The sequence below is a fragment of the Oratosquilla oratoria genome, chromosome 16 (genome assembly GCF_046742065.1).
Source record: "Oratosquilla oratoria isolate Oo_2021 chromosome 16, ASM4674206v1, whole genome shotgun sequence".
Taxonomy (NCBI): Eukaryota; Metazoa; Arthropoda; class Malacostraca; order Stomatopoda; family Squillidae; genus Oratosquilla; species Oratosquilla oratoria.
This window is the reverse complement of record NC_134792.1, coordinates 60,962,529-60,990,028: the sequence shown is the minus strand read 5'-3', so window position 1 is coordinate 60,990,028 and position 27,500 is coordinate 60,962,529. Positions and strand designations below refer to the sequence as shown.

At 38.6% G+C, this 27,500-nt stretch overlaps 1 protein-coding gene across 1 annotated transcript in view; it reads left to right on the top strand.

Moving 5' to 3' along the window:
• LOC143033705 (uncharacterized) overlaps nt 1–27,500 on the top strand; it is a 47,738-nt gene that overhangs the window by 3,256 nt on the left and 16,982 nt on the right. Inside the window, exons 3-5 of the mRNA XM_076199188.1 lie at nt 878–1,020; nt 7,849–7,989; nt 25,666–25,870. Coding sequence (XP_076055303.1) covers nt 878–1,020; nt 7,849–7,989; nt 25,666–25,870 — 489 coding nt within the window. The remainder of the gene's footprint in view (nt 1–877; nt 1,021–7,848; nt 7,990–25,665; nt 25,871–27,500) is intronic.

Below are 27,500 nucleotides of genomic sequence, written 5' to 3'. Positions count from 1 at the left end.
GAAAAAGCTGTATGTATGTACAACGAAATTATAAGTAAGGTGATGAGATGTACAAGGGATGAAAGTGGCAGTGAGTTGGAGGTAAGTCTCAAAAGAAAGGAGTTAGAATATGCGGATAGGTTTATATATCTATGAACATATACACCAGGGAATGGAAAAGAGTGGGTGAAGGTAAACTGAAGAGAGGTAAGCAAATAAATGTACTGGGGGATGAAAATTGTCGTGAAAAATAAGTATCTGATGATGGACTATATGAAGGGGAGACTGTCTATGATATTGTATGGGAAAGAGACTTGGCATGTAAGGAGGGTAAGGAGGAGAAATCTAAATGGGTTTAAGATGAAGTGTTTAAGACGTATAGACGTAGTTACGAGGATGGATGGAATGAGAAATGAGTGGAGGCGGAGTGTGGGGGTTGAAAAGGGAGCTGGTAGATAGGGTTACTCAAAGAATACTGGGATGGTTTGAGCATAGAGAAAGATTGAGTGAAAAAAGTATAGAAGGCTCAGTCTTTTGTAACCAAAAACCAAGTATATCTTAGAACAACACCACTTCCACTAGAAATACATTCCCTTTGTCTCCAACTGTATCTAAGAATATATGCTATTTAGAATAATTCTTGTCCTCCTTTTTTTCTTATTAATTTCTAATTCCGTTCCACATTTTAAATCCTGCTCATTAAGTGACATTTACTGTTTCTATCCAATTTGCTTCGTTGTATTTATATGCTCATACAACTTTTCCTCTCCATCTTCTTTCCTCCATTACTATCATTTCCGGTCATAGGTAGGGAGAGATGGAGAAATTTTATTCCCTGTTTTCCCCACCCACTCAACTAACCTTTATCACTCTTACGTCACTGTGTGGTCTCCTGCAGATCGCCTTCAGGAAGAAAGTTGTGGTTTCTGGTCTCTACATCAAGGGAGGACAGTCAAATTTCATAGAGGAATTTCAGCTTGCTTTTCAATATGACGATGACTATATCTCCAACGTGACCAACACCAACGAATATAATTACAGGTGAAGGAATAATCAGGATGGGTCTCCTATACAGATTGGTTTATCAGTGAACTGTATACATGTTCTTATAACACTGGATAAGTATTCATAATGCTATTAAGAACACGGGCACGTGTGTTCACTTATGCAAAGTAGACCACTTAGAAATGCATGTTTCCATAGATATATAGTCACATGTGTTTTACATGAATACATGCTTTTGATGTTGACACTCCTACGCTAATATCACGCACGCACACCCCAGATGCATAAACACACGGTTAGAAGCACACAAATTCTTGCACACGCACATACTCGCTCACGTTTACATAATTACACGTCCACATTTATACACGTACACACATATACACGCACACATACAAACATAGACACGCACGAGTTTGGTCGAGATGGTCGCATTATCTCTTGGAGGAAAAGCAGAGTTAAAATGATGCCTTGAGGGTTAAAATACGTAGTGTGATAACAAATCCAAACGACAGTGAAAGGGAGGTGATCACCCCAGGAAGTGACTTTTATAGTTTCGTATTTTAGAATATCTCAAGTTTGAAAATGTAAATCATTCATCAAAATCAAAAATAGAAAAGTCTATCAAGATTCCTATAAGGCTTGCAAATGAATCAAACAGGTGTGGAAGAAAGTAGAACTCACCATCACTACCAAACTCCTACAAAGTGGTAAGCAACCCGTGGTAGGGCATGCCCTGTTAGTTGTGGTAAGCCGTTGAAAGTGGAAATATTGAAAGGAAATCTTCAGAATAAAAACTGGAACTCAAACTGTTAAGAAGAAAGTTAAATGATGTAAAACTCTTGACCCATAAAGCGTGGGTGTCTTAACAGTGATAAGGGAGAAACTTGGACCAAACCACGGGTGAAAAGCTTTCTTTTAATTTGCTCGCCATAAACATTTGACCCCAAGTGTTTCTAAGCCTCGCTAGATGTCTGTGCTTGTGAGCCACACACACCCTAGGCTCCCAAGTAAGCCCGTGTTATCATTACAATAATGAGGAAATTGATACAAAGAAATGAGTGGTACTATCTCTGAATTGATCATGGAAAAGTATCATTGTTCTTGCACTCCAGGGAGCCCGTTCAGATTTCGACGTTGCCAATTTGACCACTAACTACATTGTTCAACAAAGAATTTGTCCCAGGGAAAACAATAGCTTTATCTTATATGTTTTTGCATGCAGAATCCAAAGATAGTCTCCAAGTTTTTCCATCACTCACAGATTTTGTGTTCCACGGTAAGTTACGTTACGTGTGTTACGTGGGATAAATTTCAATCAAGCGGTTAAAACACTGAGTTTGGCAACACTGCGTGAGATTGTTATATGTTTGGCAGTATTATGTTTGAGGTGTTGGTATGAGGTAGTGTAATGCGCATTTGTGTGACAATAAGTTTGTGATATTGTACAGTAACGTACCCGCCATTCACCTTCGCAATACCAATAAACATTATAAGCCACCCAGACAATTTTTGCTTTATTTGCAGTGTATTGACATTCAAGTCACAAAGACGGTGTTTCATGTCATTGATAGAAAGGTGTTATGAATATCATTTTGGCTACAAAGTGAGGGGGCCAGGATAAAAGCTGGGCCTCTCATGTGTGTTGTGTAATCTGTGTCAGGCTTCTCACTGCATGGGCGAAAGGTTCACGCCATGTGCCTTTTGCCATCCCTAAGGTTTGGAGATAACCAAAAGATCATACTTCAGGATCCTACTTCTACATTATGTCAACAATATGACCTTGTGAATTAAGAAGGAGGGATTGAATATCTACGGACAAGGTCGTGACAGACGTACTACTTCAAAACAATTAGGTTATTTGCCAGGTCCGGCGTAGTACGGTGACAGAAAAAGTTAAAAAGAAATATTTACATTTTATTAAAGATAGATTTAACAATAAACTATAAATCTAATTATTTTGGCCTATTTAAACAACGGAAACGGAATTATGAAAGATGAAAATATGCAAATCAATGGTACAGTAAAAGGAAAATACAAATATGAAAACTTACAAAGCGGATTAAAAGACTCCGTGCATTTACTTATTGCTAAAACTAAGTTTAAGATAAAACGTCTGGTCACCACGCGTAGCACTGTAGTACAACAAAAAGGTTAACCAGAGCAACATTTAAAACAAAGGGGTTAACTTTAAACTTACGGAAGTTGGCAGCTTCCTCTTCAGTGAAAGAAGATGAAAAAAAGCCTCGAGAAACGGGTTGACCTTGTCTATATAGGCTCGCCAATTGACCTGATGGTCACTGGAGTCAGAGGCCGAAAGGTCAATAGGAAGTGCTTTCCTATCCCACTTCAACTGGTAGCTAACAAGCCTAACCCAGTTACAAAACTTAAAATTACACACACAAGAAATGCACGTAGCAAAAATAAAAACCTTAATACTAATCACAACATAGTAGAAAGGGTTACAAGAAAGAAAAACTATAAAGATGGCAACTTGACATTAAGCGAAGCACACATGTCCGGCCGACAATTGATAACTGTTGCCATACGAACATCATTTAAACAAAATCACAAATACATCCGTACGACGCAGCGTACGTCTTGACAAATGGTATCTGAGATTCAAAAAGGACCAGTTGCATGAAATCTGGTTACGTTATAAGTTAGACATAGTAAACTACAAAGAAAGAAATATAACCACAAAGTAATAAAATAATACAACTTGGCAAAAAAGCTAACGGCCACAGCTACTTGACCTGAGAGCAAGGCCTTAACAAAAGGACGCCCCTGACCTGTCTGTCAAACTACACAGCTGACAGGTGGCCGAAAAGGGGTGGGGACTGAGTGCTGGCCAACGATTGACCATCACTGCAAAAAGAAAACCACGTGACATCGGGATACGTGACAATTACAAATATAAAAGGTGAAATATCAACATTCAAGCATATTGTAAAATATCCTAATTTATCATCTAATATGCGACCAGCACCTCACAGTAAAGACTTTCCTGTACCTGACCCTCCAAAACAAATGGAACTAAGTGATGATGAGTGAAGTAAATAGGTTATGGAAAAAGAAGCAGAAGACATAGACTTTCAGCCAATATGTTTTTCAAGTGAACCACTTTTATTGAGTCAGGGAGATCTGAGTGATCTTGTGTTGGATTTAAACTTGTCAAAACACCAATCTGAACTTCTTGCTTCCAGGTTAAAAGGCTGGGATCTTCGCCACAAAGAATCCAAAGCTATTTGTTATCGTAAGCGACATTGTAGCTTTGAATAGTTTTTCTCACTTGAGTATGGCGTGGTGTTTTGCAATTATATATATTCTGTTATGGAGGAACTTAACCATAAATATGACAAGAATGAGAGGCACTTGTTTATTGACTCTTCAAAAGTGAGCCTGAAAGCTGTTTTGCTCCACAATGGAAATAAGTTTCCTTCTGTTTCTTTGGCCCATAAAGCTAACATGAAGGAAACACATGATATTATGAATCTTCTATTGCAAAAAATTAAGTATGAAGAATATAAATGGAATATCTGTGGTAACATAAATGTTGTGACAAGCTTACTTGAATGTAGCTGGGTCACAGACAGTTTTGTTGCTTTCTCTGTGAGTGGGAGAGTCGGGATAAGAAAAAATCATTATGAAAAGAATGTGTAGCCGAAACGATCTCTGACCCCAGGAGAGAAGAATGTTGTCAATCCTTCTCTTGTTGATTTAGAGAAAATTATCTGCCTCCTTTGCATATTAAGCTAGGTGTTGATGAAATTTTTTGTTAAAGGTATGGATAGAACAAAGGATTCACATATTTGAAAAATAAGCCTCCTAGAGTATGTGACACAAAAATCAAAGAAGGTATTTTTGTCGGACCACAGGGAGCTGATGAGAGACCAGAATTTTGATGAAGAGCTAAATGATCTATCTTCCTCCTCCTCCTCCTTGTCAGTTGTTTGGCCAGCACCGGGGATGGCCTCCCGCTGTCTCGCCTGCTGCTCCTCCTCCTCATCAGGTTCCTCCAAAGGAGGGGCCAACTCCTCGTCCTTGGTCTGGGCTGCAATGGTCAGCTCCTCGTCCTCCGTCTGGGCTGCAATCGGCTCCGGTCCCTCTGCAACGGACTCCGGTCTCCCTGAAAAGGACTTATCTGGGGGAGGACTAACAAAAGAAAAATTATCGCTTTGAGCGAAAAGAGAGGTGAGGTCTGTTACCTCATCATCAGGCTGGGAGAAAAGAAAGGCAGTGTCACACAGGACATCGTCGGGCTCGCCGCCCGCGTTCCCTATAACGGGGTTAAGTGACTCGGGGGGGTAGGGGTGTAGATGTCACTACACACTCCCCATTCTCCTCTCCTTCTACTAAAACAACATGACTGGGGATTTATGGAGCCCCTGAATCGTGCAAAACTGTGACGGGTTTCGATTCCTCGTCTACAGTGACCTTCTCCACAGACAAAAAAAAAAAAAAAAACTGGTGACCTGCGTCTGGTGAATGGCTAACTCTCCAGCTATTTGCTACTTCAACTGGCTTCACCTGCACTTTGGGGTTAATCTTAGGCTCTGATGCCTTCGAAGACTTTATTACAGGCTTAAACCTTTTTGCCTGCATCTTCCGCTCCCACTCTGACAACATCCTTAGCCCACAATCACCAATCGCACAACCTAATAATTCGCAGTATGAGCAAACTGGGAGCTTAGAGGGATACCCACATCTTACTATTCCCCTAACTCTCTCTGTTCATCTACCAATTTACACAGGAGACGGCCTACTTCAATATCTTCGACTGATGGTTGCTGTGACAAAAACACTTCCGTGTCGGCGCGTCACTTACAATTCTTGCCATTTTGACGAAGAGAAACGATCTCAGACCCCAGGAGAGAAGAATGTTGTCAATCCTCTTCTTGTTGATTCAGAAAAAATTATCTGCCTCCTTTGCATATTAACCTAGGGTTGATGAAAATTTTTGTCAAAGGTATGGATAGAACTGGCAAAGGATTCACATATTTGAAAAATAAGCCTCCTAGAGTATGTGACACAAAAATCAAAGAAGGTATTTTTGTTGGACCACAGATTAGGGAGCTGACGAGAGACCAGAATTTTGATGAAGAGCTAAATGATCTTGAGAAAGCTGCATGGCTGTCATTTAAGAAAGCTTGAGCAGAATTTTTGGGTAATCACAAAGCAAATAACTATTCTGAAATCGTAAAAGAACTACTGACATCTTACAAGGCCTTAGGATGCAATATGAGCCTAAAAGTTTACTTCCTAGACCCTCACTTGGACTTTTTCCCTCCAAATATTGGCGCCGTCAGTGACGAGCACGGTGAGAGGTTTCAACAGGACATTCTGAACATGGAAATCTGGTATCAAGGGAAGTGGAGCTCTTCAATGTCGGCTGAGTACTGTTGGACACTAAAAAGGGATCTCCCAGAAGCAAAATACACTCGAAAATCATACACTTCTACATTTCAAAGGTAAGTTTCATTGAACTATCATCCTCACTTAATTGTTTAGAATTTAATATGCTATCACAGAAAAATTATGCCCGATAGAAAATTTCTAAAACCATATTTGAAATCTGCAGAAAGAAAGTCTATCAAGTTCACCTCCCTTTGCTTGTGGGACAGGTATCTTAATAGATTTTGTTGACCAGTGTTATCTGATCGTCACCGTCACCTGTCCTCAGTGAGATCACGAAGTGGGAACATGGAGAAAAGCGCTTTTGCCACGTGTCATAAAACCGATTAAAATACTTATTATAATCCCAAAAAGTTATATCTATTGTACTATACAGCTTCCTTTATTATATACACAGTATATCTTAAAGATTAAATAGCACATAGATGGGAAATAAGAGAGACAGAGGCATTTACTAAGTTTGATTTGCCAAAATGGCTCACGACGTATGCCACACCATGAACTGACTCCTTTGGGCGTAGGGAATCTAGTATGCCGAAGAACAATCTTCAGAAATCACTATGGTTTCCAACAAGTCCACGTGTTCATGAAGTTTTCATCAAGTGCTAGATGAATATTAGTACTTTTTATTGCTACCTCATTTATGTCTTTCTGATACTGTAAGTAGTCTAAGGGTTATAGGGTAGAGAAAGCTTGTTTACATTTTGCGAAAGAGCCTAGTTGGAGTGGCCTGACAGGGTCATGAGATGTCCAAAGAGTAAAAATAAATAAGTAAATAAAACAAATAGATAAATAAATGAATAAATAAAATAGATAAATAAATAGACAAAAAGTAATAATAAAAAACGCCCTGACCCCCCTGAATCTTCCGAAGCTGTTCGAGAGTTATCGGGAGAAAATTATAAAGACTTACCCTCGTCACCGACACTTCCTCCCACGTGACGCTCCCGCACCACGCCACGCCACAAGACAAAGCAACAAAGTTGTGCCCAACAGAGCGCCGAGGACTGATCGCTATAAGAACAGTGTCATTTCGTCTATAGTGTACATTATCAACTCAATTTAGTTTAGTCCTAAATTCAGCACAAATTGCATGTTATCAGTGTATCACTATATTACTGTTAACTAAACCAATTATATTTTTAATATTTTTTGTTATTATATATAATATTATCATTATTGTTGCGTCATTACTATAATTAATATCATTACACACACACACACACACACACACACACACACACACACACACACACACACACACACACACACACACACACACACACACACACACACACACACACACACACACACACACACACACACACACACACACACACACACACACACACACACACACACACATTTTCCTTTTTGTTTACACACGGATTTAGTTTCTCATTTTATTTTCTTCTCTTAACTTCTTACCAGTACTCTTTTCATTTTCAGCCCATGGTACTACTCCGAAGACACGGAACTACATCAAACAAGATTCAAGAGTGGGGAAACCAATGCAAAGTATCTCTACGTCCGTCCCCATGCAGCAGACAGGGTCATATTGCAAGTAGTAAAGCATACAAAAGAGCCGAGGTGAGAGAAGAACACATGCCGAAAGTAAGGAAAGCTTTCTCGTCTACATTTTTTTTTTGAGTTATCGTCAAAGGATTACAAAGGATTACAAAGGCGGAGCATGCTGACAAGAGACCTTTTGATCCATATCTAGGTCGGATGCGAAAAAAAAAGATCATAATAATAATAGATAAATAAATGAATAAATAAAAACTATAATAATGTAAATAATAAATAAAAGACATAAATAAATGCATAGGTATAGTTGAATAAAAAACAAACAGGTAAATAGTAAATAATAATAAATTGACATATAACCAATAATACATGAGAATTAAGCAAATAATGATAAACAAATAGACAAATGACAACAAAAAATAATATAAGATAAATGATAACCATTACAGCATCTTGCTTAAGTGTTTATCTAAATGATTCTTAAAGCTTCGAACTGAACTACATTGCACTGCCTCTGCAGGAAGTTTATTCCGTTCATTAACTACACGGTTGGCGAAGTTGTTTCTACCCACTTCCAAATTGAATCTATTTCCGGACAGTTTGAGACCATTGTTTCTTGTCTGATTCTCATTCAGTGTGAAAATTTTGTCACTTTTGATGTCAATTCCCTTTAGAATTTTAAAGACCTGTATCAAGTCATCTCTGAGTCTACGCTTTTTTTTAGGGAAAACAGATTCATATGTTTTAGTCGATTTTCGTATGATTTATTTTTTTTTATATTTGGAATTAGTTTTATGACTCGCCGTTGTACTTTTTCCAGTCTGTCAATGTCTTTAATGAGATTCGGTGACCATACGGAAACAGCATATTCCAAATGTGGACGAACTAACGATTCATATAGCTTGTATGAGTGATGAACTTTTGAAGTCAAAAGATGGCGCAATCAGTCCTAGAATCTTATTTGATTTCTCAGAGGCTGAAACACACTGCTTGGATGATTTGAGATCGTTCCTGATAATTACGCCGAGATCTTTTTCACTATTCATTTTTGTCAACGAATTTCCAAATAACTTTTAATTGTACTTATTTCTATTTTTACCTATGTGCATTACCCTGCATTTACTTGTGTTAAATTTCATTAGCCACTTTTCAGACCATTGCTGTAATTTATCTAAATCTTGAATATCTAATTGGTTTAAGTGATCATTTGGCATTCCGCACAGCTTTTGTATCATCAGCAAATTTGGAAACAGTAGATTTTAGTCCATGGTCTATATCATTTATATATACCATAAATAAAATTGGCCCAAGAACGGAACCCTGAGGAGCTCCACATGTAAAAAATTTCCATCTAGAAGTTTTCCATTTAAAACAACTCCCTATTTTCGATCATTCAACCAATTACTATTCCAACTTAATAGGCTACCACTTATTCCGTGTGAAGCTAATTTAGTAAGTAGTCTTTCGTGGGGGACGGTATCAAACGCTTTTGCAAAGTCTAAATATATTAAATCTATAGTATATCTTTTGTCATAATTCGAGATAACTGTGTTGTAGAATTCGAGTAAGTTAGTCGAGCAAGAACGTTTCCTTCTGAAACCATGCTGGCTACCATTCATCAAACAATTACTTTCTAAATGATATTCGATAGCATCTCTGATTATAGTTTCCATCATTTTTCCTACGATTGAAGTCAAGCTTATAGGCCTATAGTTATTTGGTTTCTTTTTGTCACCTTTTTTTGAATATGGGAGTAACGTTAGCTAGCTTCCATTTTCTTGGGACATCTGAGTATATGGTGGATTTCTTGAAAATAATTTCTAATGGAACAACAATCTCATTTTTCATTTCCTTTAAGATTCTTAGATGCCAACCGTCAGGCCCTGGTGTTTTATTAACTTTGAGTTTCTCTATACACCTTTTAATTTTTTCTTTAGTTATATTTACCTTAGTGAGTAAGTTTACCCTAGACTTTTCACAGGTTTCAGTTTGAAGTTCACTTTGAAGTGTTTCGTTTACGAATACTGAGCTAGAATAATTGTTTAGAATATTAAACATTCCTTTATTTGAATATTCAAGTTGACCGTCAGCAGATAATATTGGAAAAATGTGATTCCTAACAACCTTTTTATCTTTAATGTAACTATAGAATTCTTTGTGATTCTCTTTGGATATATCAGCGATATTCATTTCGTATTGTCGTTTTTGTTTTGTTTTTCATTGTCTTTTTTAAATCGCTCTGTTTTAATACATAACTTTCATAGTCATTAGATGCGCCCGAGCACTTATATTTCTTTATAAGCCCGTCTCTTTTTAGTAATACTTTTTTCAGTTTCTTTGTCGAGCCATTTTGGGCGAGCCTGATTTGGGGGACGTCTGCCCTTAAATGGAATGTAAGTATGAATCATCTTAGTGAGCGTATTTTGAAATATTTCCCACATCTGATCTACTGGTCTTTCGCTTAACTTTTCCTCCCAATCTGGAAGCTGAAGCTCCTGACGTAGTCCTATGAACTGGGCTTTACTGAAATCTGGTATTTTAGAAATACAAGTATCTATTCTCAAAAAATTTAGTAGTTTGAATCTATGTTGTGATCGCTATTTGCAATAGTTTCACCGACTTCTATATCGGATATCATGCTTTCGCGGCTAGTGATCAATAGATCGAGTAAGTTTCCATATCTTGTGGGCTCTTTTACATGCTCAACTAAGTAATTGTCACCAAGGAAATCAATCAAGCGACTACCTATATGGCCATGTTCAAGGGTCATCCAATCAATATCAGTAAAATTGAAATCACCCATTATCAATAAATCCCGGTTGCAGAAACTAGACAGTTCTTGAAATAACAGTTTGTCGTCAGTTAATGATAATGTCTTTGGCCTATATATTACACCTACATTAATTTTTTGTCCATTTGTTTGGGTTAACTCTACCCACAAACTATCATATGCATCCTGTTTCAGTTTTTCTAAAACACAAGCATGGACGTTATTTTTAACGTACAATAGAACACCTCCATCTTTCTTGTGGTTTCTATCCTAATGAAAGTGTTTAAATCCAGCAATATTAAATTCAGCTTCGATCTATTTACCATTTAACCATGTCTCGGTTATTCCTATCATATCGAGATTTTCGCTTGTTAACATACCACTGTATTTCCTGAAATTTGTTCCTAATACTACGAACATTAAAGTACATGGTTTTAAGAAACTCGTGATTATTTCTTTTTGACACATTTTGAGTTTCAATATCATGCCTTACATTATAATTTTGTTTTTTATTGACACCTTGCTTTATATTGTTATTTGGTCCTTTATTGACATTCAGTGCCTCATAAACATTTCTCCCATCAAAATTAACATTTCCCCCCATCACCGACATCTGGTCGCTCACGGTCATCCGATCTCTTTTGTACACTTTGTCCCCCTACGTCATCGCGATTCACACCGGCCTCCCGTCGTTCATTGACATTCTGTCCGGCATCCCTTCCTAAAATCTTTTACTAGTCTTTCTTCACACATTCTTTCCATGTGTCCAAACCATCCTAATATTCTTTCATCAACCCTATCTCCCAGCTCCTTTTTCACCCCTGTTCTCCTCCTCACCTCCTCATTTCTCACTCTATCTAGCCTAGTAACCCCCACCATACTTCTCAGACACCTCATCTCAAACACATTCAAACTCCTTCTCTCTTCTTCTCTTATGTTCCATGTTTCTGCCCCATACAGTGCTGTTGGCACAATCATTCCTTCATACAGTCTCCTCTTAGCATCCATTCCCAAATGTTTATTCCTCATTACACTCTTTAATCCACCAAGGCATTTACTCGCTTCTCTCAATCTACATTCTACCTCCACCTTCACTCCACCTTTTCCTGCCACATTTGCACCCAAGTATCTAAAACTATCCAATTCCTCCAGTCGCTCTCCCTTAATGTTCACTTCCAGTCTACTGCCACTTTCACCCCTTGTACATCTCATCACTTTACTTTTACCCACATTTATCTTCAGCTTTCTTCTATCACATACTCTCCCAAACTCTGCCACCAACTTCCTCAATCCCTCCTCCGATCCTGCCACAAGCGCAGTGTCGTCCGCAAACAACAGCTGGCTCACCTCCCACTTTTCTCCATTTTCTTTAACCATCTCCAGTCCCTGACCCACTACCCTTGCATTCACCTCTCGCACCACCCCATCCATGTATAAGTTGAACAGCCAGGGTGACATAACGCATCCTTGACGAAGTCCCACCTTTACCTCAAACCACTCACTCTCTCCATTTCCAATCCTTACACAAGCTCTACTACTCTCATAAAAACTCTTGACAGCTCCCAAAAGCTTTCCTCTTATCCCATAAATCTGCATAACTTCCCACAGTGCCTTTCTGTCTACCCTATCTTAAGCCTTTTCCAGATCCATAAAAGCCCAAAAACCATCCTTCCCCTTTCCTATAGCTTTCTCACATATCTGTCTTACCACAAAGATCTGATCTACACAACCTCTACCTGTCCTAAATCCACACTGTTCCTCACCAATAACTCCTTCTGTTTCTCTCCTAATCCTCTCAATCAAGATCATACTCAGTTTTATCATCATTCAATTTTAATTGTTTCAAATCCATTCATTCTTTAATTTCCATCATAATCTCTCTTAGTTTACTCCATGTCTCCTTAATATATCTGATAGTTCAATTGTATAGATACAAAAAAGAATAGGACCCAGTACGCTACTTTGTGGAACCCTTCTTGATAGATTCTGGGTTCCAGACAAGGAATTTTCTATCTGTACACAATATATTCTCCTTTCAATATAGTCCTTCATAAGTTCCAATGCTCACCTTCAACATCAATATTTTCCAGATCTTTCACTAACAAACTATGCACCACGGTATCAAAAGCTGCACTCAAGTCCAAAAGGATCAGAACACCACACTTTCCATCATCCATCAAAACAATCAAATCATTTATCACAGAACATAGTGCAGTTTCAGTTGCATATAATTGTATATAAGCTGATTGTTCATCAGGCAAAACTTATTTTCGTCGTAAAAATTCTTTAACTTGATCCAGAATTACACATTCTATCATTTTTTATAAGAAATATGAATTTGACACTGGTCTATATGAGTTTGAAAGTTGACTATCTAGAGCTCCCTTGATAACAGGTTTAATAAAAGCAACTTTTTCACCTTCTGGAAAGGTACCTTTGACTATGCATAGGTTGATTATTTTAATATAAATCTTCAAAATATTGCTAATCTTCAAGCTACTTTTAAAATCTGATATTCCATATGGATCTCCTTCAATGAAAATCAACTTCGCTTTACAAGAAATCTCTAATATAAACCCAATGAAATCTAAATAATTTACTTCAGCGTTTATCGTAGGTCTGAGTACCATTACTTGATTTGAAACTCTCGATAACCCCAGAACCACTCTTAATATCTTCCCATATTTTTTATTATAAACTTCTCAGCTAATTCCTTGTCATTAAAACCTTCCGGTAACTTTTTTTTTATCCAGTCAAATCATTCAAAATTAAATATAGTTTACTCAGATAATTTCATACATTTTTAATCTTATTTGTGAAGAAATCACGCTTCCTGTTTTTGATACATGAATTGTATTTATTTTTCGCCTCTCTAAATTCTCTTCTAGCACTGCAAGTACGTCTTCTTAGCCAGATATATTCAGCTCCACGTTTTCCCCTTTTTGTTATTTTAGTTTCAGCCGTGGAAAGTTGATGGTGATGTGTCTAGAAAGAGAGTTGATAATAGCAAATACAGTGTTTAGGAAGAAAGTCAAGCATAAGTACACATGGGAGAGGGTGGTGGATGGAAGGGTGGTAGATAGAGCGTTAATGGACTACATAGTGGTAACCAGGAGTATAGTAGGAAGAGTTAAGTGTGTACATGTTCTAAGGGGAGAGGGTTGGGGAATACCTGGTCATTTTTTGGTGGAAGGTAAGTTGAGAGTGGAGGATAGGTGGAAAAAGACAAAAAGGGCAGAAGGTAGGGAGGTACTTAGAGTGAACTGCTTAAATGAGAAAGAAAAGGAGGAGTATAAAAAGAAGTTGAGAGAGGAGTGGGAGGGAGTGAAGGATAGAGTAAAACTAGGAGTGGAGGAGGAATGGGGATGGTTCAAGGAGGGAGTCATAAGGTGTGCAAAGATGGTGTGTGGAACAAGGAGGACGGGAGGAAATAGAAGGAAGGGTAGTGAGTCGTGGGATGAGGAAGTAGAGAAGGGTGTAGAAAAGAATAAGCAGGCTTTCATAGATCAGTTACAAATTAGGACAAGGGAATCGTACGAGAGGTACAAAGTGTAAAGTATAAGATAAAGGAGGCGAAGAGGAAAACAGATGTGAAATGGGGCAAGAGTATGGCAAAATTTTGAAAATAATAACAAAAATTTTTGGAAAGAGATTAAGAGAGGAAGAGGAGGCGAATCAAGTAGAGAAGAAAAGGTAAAAGGTGCCGATGGAGAGATGATAATGGAAGAGAAGGCAGTGAGAGGAAGGTGGACAGAGTATTTTAGGGAGTTGCTAAATATGAAGGAGGATAGGGAGGGAAAGATAGTTACAGTGGGAAATGCTAAGAAAATGACCGTGATGAGTGAGGAAATGGAGGAGAAATAAAGAAAGATGAAATGGAGGCAGTTGTTAAGATGATGAGAGCAGGAAAAGCACCTGGGTTGGATGGATGCCATGCAGAATATCTGAACAAAAAAGGAGGCACTACAACTGTCCCTCCGTTATGCTGTCCCCCAACCCCTTGCTCCTGTCCTGTACCATTTCTCTGAGTATTCATTTTCTGTGGTGGGGGAATTCCCTGTGGTGGGGGAAAAGAATACTGCAACCAGGTATTTCTATTTGGATCGTAAGAGGCGAGAAGAAAGGGACGGGGATTGGGACTAGGCACCCTTCTCCTTGTAGCTCCACAGGGGACATTCCTAAACGAAAAAGTAAAGGCATAAGAGGGTCTGGAAGTTTTCCGACCAGCACCCTAAGGTTTGGGTCTTTTAATGTGCGTGGATGTGGTACAGATGAGAGTAAAAGGGAGGAGATAGGTAGTATGTTTGTGAGAAGAAAGATGGATGTGTTGGCTTTGAGTGAATTTAAGTTGAAAGGGAAGGGTGAGTGTAAGTTTGGGAGTGTAAGTGGGAGGTTATCAGGAGTGAAGAGAGGGCGAGGGAGGGAAGGAGTGGCTATTCTAGTAAGTGAAGAGATTGGTAAACGTGTAGTGGAGTGGAAGGAGGTTTTCTCAAGGATAATGTGGATGGAAGTAAAAATGGGAAAGGAGATGTGGGTCTTTGTAAGTGCATATGGGTCTGGCAGTGAGAAGAGTGTAGAAGAAAGGGAGGGCTTTTGGATAGATTCAAATGAGTGCATAGAGGAATTAGGGAGAAATATCAATGTAATAGTACTGGGAGACCTTAATGCTAGGGTAGGAAATGGTCCAATTGATGGAGTGGTTGGGAAATGTGGAGTTCCAGGAAAGAATCGTAGTGGAGAGTTGATGGTGGAAATGTGTCTAGAAAGAGAGTTGATGATAGCAAATACAGTGTTTCGGAAGAAAGTCAAGCATAAGTACACATGGGAGAGGGTGGTGGAAGGAAGGGTGGTAGATAGAGCGTTAATGGATTATGTAGTGGTAAATAGGAATATGATAGGAAGAGTTAAGGATGTACATGTGCTAAGGGGAGAGGGTGGGGGAATATCAGATCATTTTTTGGTAGAAGGTAAGTTGAAAGTGGAGGATAGATGGAGAAAGAGGAAAGGGACAAAAGGTAGGGAGGTGCTTAGAGTGAACTCTTTAAATGAAAAGGAAAAAGAGAAGGAGTACAAAAAGAAGCTGGAGGAGGAGTGAGAGGGAGTGAAGGATAGAGTGGAGCTAGGTGTGGAGGAGGAATGGGGATGGTTCAAGGAGGGAGTCACAAAGTGTGCAAGGATGGTGTGTGGAACAAGAAGGACAGGGGGAAATAGAAGGAAGGGTAGTGAATGGTGGGATCAGGAAACAAAGAAGGCTGTAGAAGAGAAGTAGCGAGCTTTCACAGATTGGTTACAAAATAGAACGAGGGAGTCATATGAGAGGTACAAAGAAAAGAAAAGAGAAGTAAAGCAAAAGATAAAGGAGGCAAAGAGGGGAGCAGATGTGAAGTGGGGTAAGAGTATGACAGAAAAAATTGAAAGTAATAAAAAGATGTTTTGGAAAGAAATTAAGAGAGGAAGAAGAGGCGAATCAAGTAGAGAAGAAAAGGTAAAAGGTGCAGATGGAGAGATGATAATGGTAGAGAAGGCAGTAAGGGGAAGATGGGCAGAATATTTTAGGGAGTTGCTAAATGTGAAGGAGGATAGGGAGTGAAAGATAGCTGCAGTGGGAAATGCTAAGAAAATGACCGTGATGAGTGAGGAAAATGGAGGAGAAATAAGGAAGGATGAAGTGAGGGCAGTTGTTAAGATGATGAAAGCAGGTAAGGCACCTGGTCTGGATGGATGCCATGCAGAATGTCTAAAAAAGGAGGTACAGAGATGGTGGACTGGCTGGTGAGGTTATTTAATGTTTGCTGGAGAGAGGGTAGAGTGCCGGAGGACTGGAGGGGTGCCTGTATAGTTTCACTTTACAAGGGAAAAGGGGACAAATCTGAATGTAGTAGTTTCAGAGGGATTAGCTTGTTAAGTGTAGTTGGGAAGGCTTATAGGAGGATTTTGATTGAGAGGATTAGGAGAGGAACAGAGGGAGTAATCGGTGAGGAACAATGTGGATTTAGGAGGGGTAGAGGTTGTGTAGATCAGATCTTTGTGGCAAGACAAATATGTGAGAAAGCTATAAAAAAGGGGAAGGATGTTTTTTTTGGCTTTTATGGATCTGGAAACGGCTTACGATAGGGTAGACAGAAAGGCACTGTGGGAGGTTATGCAGATATATGGGATAGGAGGAAAGCTTCTAGGAGCTGTCAAGATTTTTTATGAGAGTAGTAGAGCTTGTGTCAGGATTAGAAATGGAGAGAGTGAGTGGTTCGAGGTAAAGGTGGGACTTCGTCAAGGATGCGTTATTTCACCCTGGCTGTTCAACTTATACATGGATGGGGTAGTGCGAGAGGTAAATGCAAGGGTAGTGGGTCAGGGATTGGAGATGGTTAAAGAAAATGGAGACAAGTGGGAGGTGAGATGGATAGTTTTAGATACTTGGGTGCAAATGTGGCAGGAAAAGGTGGACTGAAGGTGGAGGTAGAATGTAGATTGAGAGAAGCGAGTAAATGCCTCGGTGGATTGAAGAGTGTAATGAGGAATAGATATTTGGGAATGGATGCGAAGAGGAGACTGTATGAAGGAGTGATTGTGCCAACAGCACTGTATGGGGCAGAAACATGGAACATAAGAGAGGAAGAGAGAAGGAGTTTGAATGTGTTTGAGATGAGGTGTCTGAGAAGTATGATGGGGGCTACTAGGCTAGATAGAGTGAGAAGTGAGGAGGTGAGGAGGAGAACGGGGGTGGAATGGGAGCTGGGAGATAGGGTTGATGAAAGAGTATTAGGATGGTTTGGACACATGGAAAGAATGTGTGAAGAAAGACTAGTAAAAGAGGTATGGAAGGCAGATGTGGAGGGAGTGAACATGAGGGGACGTCCTAGGATGAGGTGGATGGATGGGGTGAAGGGGGCTTTGGGGAAGAGGGGAATGTCTGTTGAGGAAGGACGGGAGAGGACAGAAGACAGGGGTGAATGGAGAATGGTTGTATATGGATGATGTTGTGATGCATGAGGTGGAATGGGCGGGGGGATGGGGGGTGAGGTAGTATGTGTGAGCAGGATTTGACGCAGCCTGAATGGATTTCTCCCCGTCATCTCCTGATGCATGGGGGGACGGAGAGGGGGGTCGCCGATTTAATGAAGCGGCCTTGCTGTGGATGTGCTGCGTCTTGCGACACTGCTTGTGACCCAGGGCAGTGGACAAGGTGCAGGGATGACCCGTCATCCAGGAGGTGCTAAGATAAGAGGGAGGGTGGAGGGGTGTGGAGTGTATTCAGGGATGGAATGGGTGGGAATGATTTTATGCCTTTTCCTTTTTGGCTACCCCCCTTGTAAGGGGGAAAAAGCCTTGGTATATATATATATATATATGTATGTATGTACATTGATGGTGAACTGGCTGATGAGGTTATTTAATGTTTGTTGGAGAGAGGGTAGAGTGCCGGAGGACTGGAGGAGTGCCTGTATAGTTTCACTTTACAAGGGAAAAGGGGACAAGTGTAAGTGTAGTAGTTTCAGAGGAATCTGCATGTTAAGTGTAGTTGGGAAGGCTTATGGGAGAGTTTTGAACGAAAGGATGAGGAGAGGAACAGAGGGATTAATTGGTGAGGATTAGTGTGGGTTTAGAACAGATAGAGGTTGTGTAGATCAGATTTTTGTGGTAAGACAGATATGTGAGAAAGCTATAGGAAAAGGTAAGGATATATTTTGGGCTCTTATGGATCTGGAAAAGGATTATGATATGGTAGACAGGAGGGCACTGTGGGAGGTATTACAGATATAGGGGATAGGAGGAAAGCTGTTAAGAGTAGTCAAGAGTTTTCATGAGAATAGTAGAGCTTGTGTTAGGATTTGAAATGAAGAGAGTGAGTCGTTTGAAGTAAAGGTGGGACTTCGTAAGGGATGTGTTATGTCACCCTAGCAGTTCAATTTATGCATGGATGGGGAGGGGGGTCACCGATTTAATGAAGCGGCCTTGCTGTGGATGTGCTGTATCTTGCGACACTGCTTCTGAACCCAGGGCAGTGGACAAGATGTAGTGATGACCCGTCATTCAGGAGGTGCCAAGATAAGATGGAGGGAAGAGGGTGTAGATTATGTAGGGGATGGAATGGGTGGGAGAGGGGTTTCTATGCCTTTGTTTTTTGGCTACCTCCCTTGTAAGGGGGAAAAGTCTTTGGTATATGTATGTATGTAATTTCAGCATTAAACCATGGTGATCGATCCTTTACAATAATTTATTTTTCTATGATAGGACAAGCATTATCATATTCGCTTTTTGAAGTCTTATTATACAACTTTGTGTAACAACATACACATTCTTTTAGCCTAATATTATGTGTACAGAGACCATTTATCTTTTCATTTATTCAATTCATTATCCTATCTATTACCACCTCCGGTTGAAAGGATTTTTTTGTCTCTAAAAAGAATTTTCTTTTTCTGTTTTACATTCAAATTAAAGGGGATTTCAAAGCTCACTAGCTTATGAACAGGCGAAATAATATTAACTTCTTCAACAAATACATTGTTAACAGGGAACAAGGTCTAAAATATGTTCAGTAGTTGAGGTGCTCTCCTCTACTCTGTTCTCAAACTAAAACATGTCCATCAGTTCTTTGAAAAGATTAACATAACGATTTCCAGGATCATCAATCCAAAAATTAAAATCACCACAAATGAAAATATTTGCATTTACCGTATCAACAGTTTCCATATATATCCTGAAATCGTTTATAAATACATTACATTGAATATATGGAGGTTTATAAACAATAATGAGTAAAAAAAATTCTACCACCATGTTCAAAACTTATTTAAGCAAGTTAAAAGCTTTCAGTATACGTACTTTTTTAAACAAATTTGATATACAGTAAACATCATCACCTCTTCTACCAGTCCTGGGGACTGACACGAAAGTGTGTGTATCAGGTGTCATTTCTCATATTTTAGTTGTATCCGTTTCACATAACCACGTTTCAGCAATAGCAAGAATATCAATTTTTTCCTCAGTTATCAATTTCCGTATCTCTAATGTCTTATTTCCAACAAAATGTATATTTACAAATCCACATTTCATTAAAATATGCATTTCCATCAGTATTCTTTACATTATTTACCATCTCATTCCTCAGTGTTCGACAACATTTTCTGTCACCAACAATGTAGTCTGTTTCTGGATATTTAAATCTCACACAGTTTATGCATTTCTTGACAGTCACAGTACATTTATCAGATCTGTGTCTCCCTCCGTTATATTTACAGAATGGTTCTTCATTATTTACCTTAGCTGAACAGTATTTTTCTAGCTTTGGCAATGATAAGTATTTACCCAGAATCTGTATTTTATATTATAGACTCCCCATTTTTAACTTGATCCTATCACCTTTATCACGAATCATTTTTCTAATATCAGGATCACATCTAATATGAGGATCACAGCTGCTGGTTTACTAAAAACGAGAGCTATTTTATGTTCCACGTCAACAACATCCTTCAAAAAATCGTTTCTCTCAATCATAGTATTTATCATCTCATCTTTGGATTCATCTTTATACACATTACAAATCATGATTTTAAGACTCAATTTTTCTTTTTCACATTCTTTGTTGTGAAATCATTCACTGCATTTAATTTCGTCATGAAATGAGGAATTGAGGAATTGAGGAATTGAGTGAGGAATTGTTTGCGCGGTTCCGGGATGCGCTAGACAAGATTAGAAATAGGGGAGGTGTTCCTGTTGTATGTGGAATCCTTCCGAGGCGTAGAGTTGGAGGCATGTGGCATTCCAGGGCTATTGCAATGAATTGCAGGCTGGCAAAACATTGTAAGGCCAGTGGATGGGCATTTGTCGACAACTGGGACCGCTTTTATGGTAAGAATCACCTATACACAAGGGACGGGGTGCACTTGTCGCCCAGAGGATTTCGGCTCCTTGCTGAATCCCTTGAGCGAGAAGTAGGCATCCTACAGGTTTTTTTCGGGTAGATTACGTGGGAGTAGGGGGGGGGGAGTATCGGAATATAGTTTAGGCAATAGAAGCAACTTAGAAAGGGACTGTAAAAAGAATCGCCAAAGTAGGTGGAGGGAGGATAAACTTAAAGTTTACTATACAAATAGCAGGAGCATAATTAACAAAATTGATTTGCTGCGAGGTAAAGCATGCGTAGAGAGTTTCGATATTATAGCTATTACTGAATCCTGGATCAATATGGCTGATAAACATTTCTTTCCGGAAATCGACATAGAAGGATATAAGTTTTTTCACAAGGATAGGGTTGGCAGGAATGGGAGAGGTGTAGCACTTTTGGTTGAAAATACATTAAACTGTATAATCAACAATTCGATTGAGGAAGATGACTGTACGGAATCTATTTGGGTAGAGATTATTAGCAAGAATAAGAATGTTATTATTGGCGTCTTGTATAGACCTCCTAACCTCAGCATTGAGCAGACTGATCCCCTGATTCATGAAATTCACAGAGCGTCACAGTACAAAAACGTTGTGATCATGGGAGATTTTAATTATAGAAACATTGACTGGGAAACTTTAATAGGAGATCATCATGCGAAGAAATTCCTAATGTGGTGCAGGGTAATTTCCTAAAACAAGTGATTACCGATCCTACGAGGGGACAAAATACCCTGGACTTAATTTTAACTAACAATGAGCACCAAATTAGCAGCGTAATAGTGGGAGATAGTCTAGGCTCTAGTGATCATCAAGAAATAAGGTTTGATGTTATTTAGGAAAAATTAAAAATGACGAATAATGTTCAAGTACCAGACTTCAGGAAAGCAAAAATTGACAATATAAAAACCTATTTGAAATTGAATAAGAAATGTCATGCGGACGCTTTGAACATTGTCGGGTCTCGGTGCGTAACTGGGAGTCAATTCAGGTCTAGAGTGCGGGTCATGGAGGGTAATATGCATACCTTGGGTCAGGTCATTTGGGGGCGAGGACTAAACAGTCAGGTCAGGAATTTGAAAGAAATGTATAGCAATCTAACTGATCTAATCATTAATGCACAAAACACATTTATCCCCCTAAAGTCAATACGGAAAAATAGTAATACTCCCAAATGGATGACGGACAGATTGAAACATGAGATCGGATTGAAAATAGGACTTTACGTAAAAATAAAAAACTGGTTAAAAGGAATACACGTACAGCGAAATGTAATTATGAAATCAAGGTTGCCAGTCAAGCAAAATCCAACCCAAAGTTTTGGTTTCTTTCACCTCTATAGAACAAAAAATAAAGAAAGATTAGGACCAATTAGAAACGATGAAAATGTCATGATAGAATCGGAGGAAAAATGAGTGAGGAGTTTAACAATTATTTGCTATTGATGTTTACTAATGAGAGGTTAGATAAAGTATTAGTAAAGAAGTAGTAAAGCAGATTGAAAGACTTAAAGCTACAAAATCTCCGGGTCCAGACGAAATTTTTCCAATATTGCTTAAGGAGTGTAAATTTGAAATCTGCAACCAGTTAACTGAAATATTCAATAAATCGGTAGACACTGGTTTTGTGCCAACTGCTTGGAGGCAGGCAAACGTTGTTCCTGTTTCTAGGAAGGAAGATAGATCGTTTATATGCAACTACAGACCAATCAGTTTGACATCGGTTATAGGAAAATACTTGACTCAATAATAGTAAATAGACTCAGAAAACACATCGAAGGACATAATTTGATTCGTGATTCACAGCATGGTTTTACCAAGGGTAAGTCATGTGTGACTAATCTTCTATCCTTTTACACTAAAGTATATGAGGCGTCCGTCAAATAACAATGATAATTACGATGTTATTTACCTTGACTTTAGCAAAGCGTTCGACAAGGTGCAACACCAGCGACTACTAAATAAAATCAAAGCCCATGGCATAGGAGGAAAAGTGTTAGAATGGATTAGAGTTTGGATTAGTAACAGAAAACAGCGGGTCACCATAAATGGAATAAAGTCTAGGTGGGGCAATGTTACTAGCGGGGTCCCCCAGTGCTCGGTTTTGGGTCCCTTGTTGTTCATTATGTACATAAACGACTTAGACGATGGGATAAATAGTGATGTTAGTAAGTTTGCGGACGATACTAAAATAGGACGCCTAATTAGATCAGGAGACGACGCAGATATTCTGCAGGATGATCCTAATAAATTGTTAACATGGTCGGTGAAATGGCAAATGAACTTCAATATCTCTAAGTGTAGCGTGTTAAACGTAGGGCTACAAACCCTGAAAATAGATACAGCTTAGATAACACGTTTTTAGAAAAATCTGAGTGCGAGAGGGACTTGGGAGTTCTGGTGAGTCCGGACCTTAAAACCAGGAAGCAGTGCATTAGCGCCAGAAATAAAGCTAACAGCGCATTAGGTTTCATTACTAGGACGGTAACGAATAGAAGTGCAGAGGTAATTATTAAACTCTATCTAGCGATAATTAGACCCATCCTTGACTATGCGGTACAGTTTTGGTCTCCATCCTACAGAATGGACATAAATTCAATAGAATCAGTACAGAGAAGAATTACCAAATTGATACATGGACTCAGAAATTTGCCTTACGAAGAGAGGCTTAGGCACCTAGACTTACTCTCTAGAAAGACGCAGAGTGCGGGTTGATCTAATAGAAGTGTTCAAGTGGATCAAAGGTTATAACAAGGGTGATGCAAACAAGGTCATCCTAATAAAACAACAGGGCAGGACTCGCAGTAATGGATATAAACTGGACAAATTTAGATTTAAGAAGGGAATAGGCAAGGATTGGTTTACCAATAGTGTGGTCGATGAATGGAATAAACTTAGTAATCATGTAGTAAGCGCTAAAACTATCAGTTGTTTTAAAAAACGATTAGACAACTTTATGGAACAGGATGACAGGTGGTGATGGATTCGGAGTTGCCTAGTGTAGGCTTTATGGTCTCTTGCATTCCCCTTTATTCTTATGTTCTTATGTTCTTATGTTCATTCATCTCATCCACAGACAAAAAATTCATCACAATCTTCTTTTCAGAAAATCTCGTATCCGTAATCTGTATACCTTTCAAAGCGTTCGCTACCTCCACCTTTTTCTCTCTTATTGCCGATTGATCAGCTAACTTAACAATGAATTCTTCTTCTCAACTGGCTTCGCCACCCTTTTTATTACATCCGCACATGTTGGGCACAGAAACTCTCCTAGTTCTTCTACACAATAGGTAATTTTCTTCTCTGATTTTTTTTTATTTTATCTTCCATTACTTCATCAAAATCCTTCTGGATTTCCATCTTAAATTCTACTGCACACGGACAGTTTAACTTAGGAATATTAACTAACTTCACACCCTCTAAGCCAACACATTTTATATGCGCCCAATTTTCACAAAAAGTGCATCGTATCCAGTCTGAAGTTTTCCCTTTTCATTTTCCACAAATATCACAGATGGCCTTGTCTACCATTTTGGTGTAATTTAGCACACCAAAGGTGTGTTAAAACTCACTAAAGCGTGGAAATAACAGAGCACACAGAGCAACAAAAAGCACGTCCTTCCGCCACGGTATCCTCTCTCTCTATCTCTCTCCCCTGCTCATTTTCTCTCTCATTTGCTCATTCTCTCTCTTTCTTGCTCATTCTCTACCCCTTGCTTATTCTCTCTCTCTTGTTCATTCTCTCTTTCTTGCTCATTCTCTCCCTCTCTTGCTCATTCTATCTCTGTTGCTCATTCTCTCTGTTAGTTCTGCAGCTTCTAACACTTTCAGTAATTCCTCAGTCACTTACAATTTTCTTCACTTTCTTTTATCCTCTTATAATTGTACGTCACTCATCTGTAGGCCTTATGCTTCTTTCATCCTACTAAGTCGAGTGCCACGTAGTATCAGTATGGGGTGAATTAAACGTAAATTTTCTTCTTCATTTCTTCCGAATAATATTACACTTCTACAACTTAGTTTGATTAAGTACACCAGAGGACTCCCACCTGGGATCCTTTTTACACCCACCAAGCCAAGTCTGCTTCGACGTCCCTATTCAATTCATCCAATAACTTTGACCGTTACAAATAAGTGCCACCCTTTAAAGGCGTGACTTTACCTCTGTGCACCAATAATTTCTCTCCTCCTCCACGCTTTTCTTCAATCAGAAAGGCTGTTATACTGTCTCAATCAATACTGCTTACGCAAGCACTTTTGTCACCAAGGGAAATGGCTTAGCGTTTACGTTTCGTAACATCATCACCTCTATCGATACCCTAGCTTGTATTTACCAATATTGGATGGTGAGCGAGAATATGCAATTCTGCATTTCCTTAGCGGCCATTGATTTCAAAACATGTAAGTCGCCACCTACACCTTTATCTAGCTACTTGTCTACCTCAATCTACCAGCCTCTTACACTCTCCCCTCTTGTTCATTCTCTCTATCTCTCTTGATCATTCTCTCTCTCTTTTTTGCTTATTCTCTTTTGTTCGTTCTTTCTCTCTCTTCTTTATTCTCTCTCTCTCTTGCTCATTTTCTCTCTCCCTTGCTCCTCTCTATTGCTCATTCTCTCTCTCTCTCTCTACTTGCCTTGCTTTTTAATATATTTACTGTTCTTTTCAGTATTTCAGCAGTCACACCCTTCTTAAAAATCCTTATTGTTTGAATCTTTTAATTTACATAAAAATATGTTTCACTTGCCAAATGTTCTATTTAAGAGGTTCGATTCCTTCTAGAGTTTATAGAGGAATTTTCTTGAATTTCAATTTGTGTCTTCTCGTCTATTCACCGAGATCCTTATCTTTTTCGTTTAACGACTTTTTGGCTCCTAACACACATGTACATTAGGATAATTTTTCTTTTTATCCTTTCTTCCAGAGATGCTGATTCGTATATTTGTTTTGCACGTGGCGTGTCTACACTTATGCTAATATTACCTCTAGAATTTTATACTTTCGAACGAACTTTATTTTGATATTATATAGCGAATGTCTTCATAATAGGTTTACACTTACATTCCCTTTATTCCCTTGTCAGGATCAAACTGGATATACTTGGTTGTGTGTACGACAACAGCACAGAAAAAGACACGGAAACACAAACGCTGGATACATGCTTTCTCTATCGACCTGATACCCTACTTGCTAATCAACCTATTTTGGATAACTTCTTGGACGCTCTCAAACAAAATTCACAAGAAAAAAGTAAAGGACCGAATTACTACTACTTTCACATATATAACGTAAGTAGCATAAGTCTGTATAGTGTTCGGGAAACAAAGCTTGAATCGGTCACAAGTACACATGGGGGAGAGAGCATCCCCCTCCATCACACACACACACACACATGTATGCACGCACAATAGTAGAATTATAGACATAGAGAGAGAGATGAGATTTATGAAGGAATCATGGAAGAGACTAACGATCTAAAGAAGGCGAATAAAGAATCAAATAAGGAGGTGAATGACTTAAATAAAGAAAACACCGAAATAAATAAAGAGGTAAGTACATTAATAAAATAACTGGCCGAGTTGAAATGTGAAAATAAGAGCTTGAAAAATAATTATATTACTAATAGTGCGACCATAAAGAAAGAGATCAATGAACAAATAAAGGCAATGACCGAGAGAGCTACAAGAAACATATGAGTGGAGGATTTACAGCAACTCAGGAATGAATGGAGGAAGGACCAAGAAAATGATTAGGTAATTTTTAAAGAAAATGTTCATCAATAAATGCAGGAGAATGTCAAATATGCAGTTATTCAGGTAATTAAAGAAAAAGAAAATCTTGTAAGAGATACAGTGAATAAAAAGAAGTGTATAGTAGTATATGGTCTAAAGGAAAAACATAACTTAAATTGGTCCCAGAAAAATAAAGAGAAAGAATTGGCAAGAACATTTTTAAAAGTAGTACAAGATGAAGAGCAAGAAATAGAAAAGGATAAAACAAAGGGAAAAAGATAAGAAATTAAGAAGCAAAGAAAAAAATATATATATATATACGAGAAAAGAACGGAGGTCGCGAAAACGAAGTTCTAGTGGGGAGTGTTAGATATGAGACTGAATTTTTTTTTTGTATATTCAAGAAAAAGAAACGAAGAGATGAGAGAACGAGATGGAGAGAGTAGAAAATCAAAGCTAGCTTATACTAATATCGACAGATTAATCTCAGGACTAAATTAATTAAATGATTACCTGTCAGAAAAAAAACAGACATAATGGGAACTGCGGAGACAAAATTAAGGGGTCCACTATTGCCAATGTTGGACATGGATTATTTAATCACTGGCTTAGGGGAAACAGGACTGTGTAGTCATGTTAAAAAATTTAAATGTGACCAAAGTAACAAATGGAGAGAACAGGGTGGAGATGATCACAATAAGAGTTGAAGATAGTGACATGAAAAGCAGAAAGTTTGCGGTGATTTATTTGCCCCCAAAAAACTGGGTCTTGGAGAAAGATTATTCTAAAATGTTAAAAGATATAAGGCTTTTATTAAATGAGATGCTGAAGGATGGAGTTAACGTGGTACTTATGGAAGATTTTAACTGCAAAGAAATCTGTTGGGAAGAGATGACAGTGAAAGGTGGAGAAGATCTATTGGGAAATGTATTACTTGACATGACTATAGAACAATGACACCATGGGTAAAAGAAAACACTAGATTTAGAAATGATGAAGAACCGTCGAGACTAGATTTAATATTTACGTCAGAATCTGAAATTGTGGATAAAATTAGATTCAAGACGCCAATTGCAAAAAGTGATGACATTTTACTTGAGTTAGAACTAAAGGAGGAAATATAAATAGAGAGAGAATTGAGAAATGCAGAAAAGGAAGACTGAAGTAGAGTAAAACGGTCTTTGAG